Source organism: Phaethon lepturus, unplaced genomic scaffold (genome assembly GCF_000687285.1).
Source record: "Phaethon lepturus isolate BGI_N335 unplaced genomic scaffold, ASM68728v1 scaffold48917, whole genome shotgun sequence".
Lineage (NCBI taxonomy): Eukaryota > Metazoa > Chordata > Aves > Phaethontiformes > Phaethontidae > Phaethon > Phaethon lepturus.
Window position 1 is genome coordinate 18,599 of NW_010553517.1, and position 5,181 is coordinate 23,779.

The window sequence follows — 5,181 nt, forward strand, 5'->3', positions numbered from 1 at the left end:
GCAGGATTTCCAGCACCACTGTTGTGCATACACCAAATAAGCTACGTTCCTTCTTGTTGATTAAGTCATGCTTACAGCAAAGCAGGCTCTGATCATCTTCTGTCAAAAGGAGATGTGGCTACCTGCTCGCTGTAGGGCTGTGTAGTAAATGACCTGCAGGCAGGGACAAATACTCATTATTTTTGTCAGGCCGTAGCTAATGGTACTGTGTGTGGCAGAGTAAGCTGCGGGCTTTCCAGAGCTTTGTAGGTGCCCTAATCGCCTTTGGCTTTAGTGAAGGTAGATGCCTGCATGTTTTCTGATGATCAAGTCTGCCAACCCAGCACCAAAGACCTACTGACATCATTATGGGTAGGCTTTCAGTGAATTATTAGGCTTTTTGGGAGCCTATCCAGTTAAACTGACAGGTTTCTTACCCTCTTCGGGAGGCATACCTGGCTTTGGGGAAAGGTGTGTGACTTGCTGGAGCTCCACAACTACCTTTAGCCATTGGAGGGACAGTAGGTGCCCCAGGACTGAACATCCACAACTCTTATCCAGTTTGTCATCTGTTGTAGATGATCAGCCTCTTGGGGAGAAATCCTTAACATTCTGTGTAACTACAGATGCCGTAACTCATCTCTAACAGGAGGGAGCTAGGGAAGACAGTAACAGCAGCAGTCCTACAACCGTGCTGATCTGTGAGGAGCCTGGATTCCCAGGGAGGGGTGAACAGCTGTGCAGAGCTGCAGGGGAGATGGTGCCCAGGCAGGATCTGCAGCGAGGGCTCAACTTCCACCACGGAGAAAGCTACACTTGTCAAATCATGGCAATGCCGGGGCCAGGGCGACTCCAGTCTCAGTGGGATGGATGAAGGGTATCACAGCTGCCAGGACCGGAGGGCGGTGTAAGTCACTCCCCTCTCTTCTCTTGCATTCAGCCCTCTTCCTCCCCCTGTGCTCACTGTGACGGCAGTTCTCAATCCCCCGCGCTGCTTTGTCTTGGGGCTGCTTATTTCCTTCTCCAGCATGAGAATGCTTTTAACACCATCAGTTATTCTTCACAGCAGAAACTGGACTGTGTCAAAGCGCCTAAAATATACCCTGAAGTTTATCACTTCACTTAAAGAATAAGAAAAATTTCTTTCTATTCGTATCACATTGTCAATTTGCAAATCTCCAATTCATGTAAACATTTGGTTCAGACCAGGTGCGGTGTAAATAGTGCAGAGTCTCAAGGGTTAACTCCTTTGCCCCCTTCTTTTTTTCTTAGTGGATCAGAGTTGGGTCCATCAGCAAGCTGGGCAGCTGCCCCACTCCCCATCTCGAAGCAGGAACTGTTGGAGAGGTTTCTCTTTTTCAAATTAATTTTTCTTGAAAAAGGAAAAGAGACGGTTCCCTTCTGCCCCAACGGGCTCGTCCCCCTGCTGCTCCGGCCTGAACACGGGGGAGGGTCTGGCACTCCGCTTTGCGCCGTAGCCACTGGAGAAGGAATAAGCAAGCTGGCTCCATTCCTTCGGGTGTTTGTCCATCAGCTGCTGGTCAATGACCCTGTGCATGTCATCCTGCGCAGAGGAAGAGGAGAGGGTTGTTGGTGGCAGCTGATGCTCAAAGGGAGCTCGTGCAGGGACGCGGCTGAAATGGGTGTGAAACGTGCTGTGATGAGATGGAGGAGGGATGACAAGAGTGGAGACGGGCCTAGCTTCCCCACTTGGCAGCAGGCTCAGCCTTGCTTGCCACCATGAGGCTTTTTAGTGAGCGAGGAAGGTAAATCACACAATTCTGAGGGATAAATTGCTCAGGTGGTCTCACAGAGGAGCATTGCACCTGCTTGGGGCTCTGTGACACCCCTAAACTATGTTTCTCTGCTCTCTGCAGCTTGCAGATGTCCCCTTTGGGGGAAGAAACAAAAAAGAACAAATGCAGCTGAAATCAAATGCCAGACAAAGTAAAGATGTCTGTCCTGAGCAAGTCTATGTGCCTGCCGTGTGGAGCGGGGAGGCACGACAGAGCTGCCCGCACAGCCGCTGTTCGTGGGGCTTCTTCGGGGAAGGTGCTGCCAGGAGCCGAGAGGCTGGGGCCAGGCATGGGCCCTCCAGACCCCTCGTGAGTTTTGCACCAGACTTACCAAGGAGAAATGTGCTTGCCCCTCAGACCTGCTCCTTCCCCTAGAGCCAGCGGGGTGGTGGGAGCTCTCTGACTGACAGCTTGGCCTGAACAGCTACACTCTGGTTTTTCAGATGTACCAGTCATGCTCTGATTTAATCCATGTTTGCAGTACAGTGAAATTGCTCTATGTAAAATAATTAATCAGTTTTGTTGCTGCTAATGATGTGTTAATGTGTTCCTTGAAAACCTGGCTATCAATTCTACAAATTTTAATCCTTCAGATCCATTATTTCTGCTATAATTGTGTATTTAAACTGTAGCTTAGTGAAAACATGTGTACACAAACTAGCCCCACAGGAGAAATCAACTTCTCCAGTGGTTTGGTCCCTGATTAGAACTGATGGCACTATCTGGTGAGAACAAGGATACTCTGGATCGGCTGTAGTGGTGGAAGTGCTGTTCATTCGGCACCTCGTGCAGGGCAGCCCATCAGGGCAGCACTGAGATGGAAGGGAAGGTGCTGCCATCGCCCAGTGGGTGCCCCAGCTGCTCTGTAGCTCGATGTGGAATAAAAACAGTCGACTGGGACTGGAAACTTGAACGATGGCTAACCTCTTGTTGCAGCATTTTCTGCAGGGGAAAGGATTGATAGCCATGGCCTGGACCTGAATTTAGTACGGGGACTTTCCCTGGGGGAGCAGAAGGGTGCAGAGCTACGTGGACTGGGGAAGCTTTGGATCTTTTTAGAGCAGGGCTGGAAAGGGGAAAGGCAGAGGGAGAATTGAAGAGGTTAAGGTAAACACCAGCATTAAGGTGAAAGAGGTTTCCAGAGGTGAAGCTGCCACATGAAAAGGTATAGCACTTGGATTTTGAAGGCACCTCTTCTAGCAAATGGGGTAGGCATCCAGGTTCCAGCACAGCAGATCTGTGTCCTTGGTTAACCACATAACAAGGGATAAGTATGATTTTTATATCTATATAAAAATACTTTTTATATAGATATAAAAATACAGTACACACTATTGAGAGTGCACTGTGTTCGAGTCCCTGTCTGTCCGATGTGTGAATCAGAGAGCACAGCACTTGGCTGTGGAGATTCAGGGTAGATGTACGCAGCAGGGCTGGGGCAGAGCCGTGGTCCCTGCCTTGGCACTGGGCAGGGGCGCAGGAGTGTCCGGTGATGCGGAGGGAGGACAAACACCAGTGGTAAGAGACCCATCTTAAAAAAGAGATAACAAAGCTGGATAACATGGTACTGGTGTGTTCTGGGCATTCTGGGCAGGAGTTTCTGCTCTTTGCAGAGGGGTGAGGCCAAAGGAGGTGCAAATGGCATATATCGTCTTCGTGAGCTGGAGCTGGGCTCCTTTGCATGAGGTAAAGGTTGAAGCTGCTCAAGGAGACCTCAGAGGCTGGTGGCTGTGGCCATGCAGGCTGCAGCTCGCTCTCTGCTGGCATTGCAGCACAGCATTTTCTAACTTAACGGTGCCACTTCGGTGCTATTGTACTGAAGCCACCGAGTTCTCGTTTCAGAGAAGCAGCCCTCTTCACTTCCAAGTTTGCTCCATATTCCTTCCCTACTCCCAGTAACCCCCCCGGTCAGATAAAGTTAAACACCAGTGGGAGTCAGATTAGGCATGGGAGCAAGGTGCGTATCCACCCCTGTGATAGGCTTGGACATGCAGGATTTTGCTTGTTGTGTATTTTATAGCCTGCATGATTATATGCTTACAGAAAACTGTAATCTCGTTGATGGTCCTTGGTAAAGTGTAGACTAGAAGTGTGTAAGAGCAAAATGTTATCAGATTAAAGCCTCCATTTATGCCCAACTAAAGCAGAGAATCTCATCCCATTTTATCAAAAACATTCAGCTTTACAAAATAGCCCCCAAAATATGTAAATCACCTGACTTGTTTTGTGCCTCTGTGGTTGAGCTTCTGTTCTGGGGACATCAGGTGCTTGGAAACTATTTTATTACTGCATAATGACACTTTAGGTCAGTATGTTGGAGACAACTTTCTGCAGTGCTAGCGGGCCTGATGCTCGTCTCAGAGAGCTGATGGGAGCAGCATTGGGGTTGCTGTATTGCTGCAATCGGACAACATAGTTTGAACTGAGAAAGCAAATGCCTGTGGTTTAACAAACGCCTGTTAACCCAAAGCTGGGGATATTCCAGCACTAAATACTGACTGTGCTAGTAAGTATGTCTCAATTTATACCACCCATCTAAACTGAAGCAGAACTTGGATACAGACAGCTCCTATGCAGAGCACTGAATGTTACCTAGTAAGCACTACTTACTAGGTAACGAGGCTGAGAAGCAAAATCCCAGTCTGTATTTCAAGAAGTTCTCCAGATACTAGATATGCTGAATACAGAGGATTAATGATACGTGCGCCTCAGCCTGGCTTTCACTGTGGTGACCTAGGGGGTAAAGCCTCACCATGGGATGTAGGATGCTGCCCCTTCTGCCCTGGTCTGGTGCTGGGGTGGCAGGGGAGTCTGTGCAGAAAATTGGGGGGTGATGGAGACCCCCCACTGGCTCCTCTTGCCAGATGATGGTGAAGACGGAGACAGATGTGGGTGATGGTGGCAGCGAATGGAGCAGGCGAGGGGTCGGTGGGTGCTTGGTGAGGGTGCAGGGAGCTCACCTCAAAGGCAGGAGGGGTGTACGACTAAAGCTGTTGGTACAGGAACTGAGAAAGGCCACTAGATCAGAAACCAAAGGAGCCAGATAGTAAAAAGCCCTGAGGAAGCAAACTGTAAGCAGGAGAAAGAAAAGAAAAGAAAAAAAAAAAAAAAAAAGAGAAACGAAAACACAGTGGAGTTGAAACAGGAGCGAGGTTGTATGGGAGAGGTTTCTACCGGTCAGGCTGGTTGTTAGTAGAGTTGGGGTCTTGCATGGTCTGCAGCAAATTACTAAAACTGTCCCGGACCTTTTCTCTTGTATCTGCTTGTTTTCTTTGAAAGTAGCCCTCCTTCGGTGCTTGTTTCTGGGAGGAGACAGCTTGTCTGCTCTCAAGGGCTCTCTGCCTTTACATGGGGTTCCCCCACTGACCCCAAGTATAGCACCTTCTGGGCAGCCACTGGACCGCTG

General features: G+C 49.2%; 1 protein-coding gene across 1 annotated transcript in view; it reads right to left on the reverse strand.

Annotated features, from left to right (window-relative positions):
- Positions 1-1,342: 1,342 nt before the first annotated feature.
- The window catches only part of CCDC64 (coiled-coil domain containing 64), a gene marked incomplete at its 5' end in the record, with an annotated part of 43,065 nt that continues 39,226 nt past the window's right edge, over positions 1,343-5,181 (reverse strand). The window contains one exon of the mRNA XM_010291559.1: positions 1,343-1,543. Coding sequence (XP_010289861.1) covers positions 1,343-1,543 — 201 coding nt within the window. The remainder of the gene's footprint in view (positions 1,544-5,181) is intronic.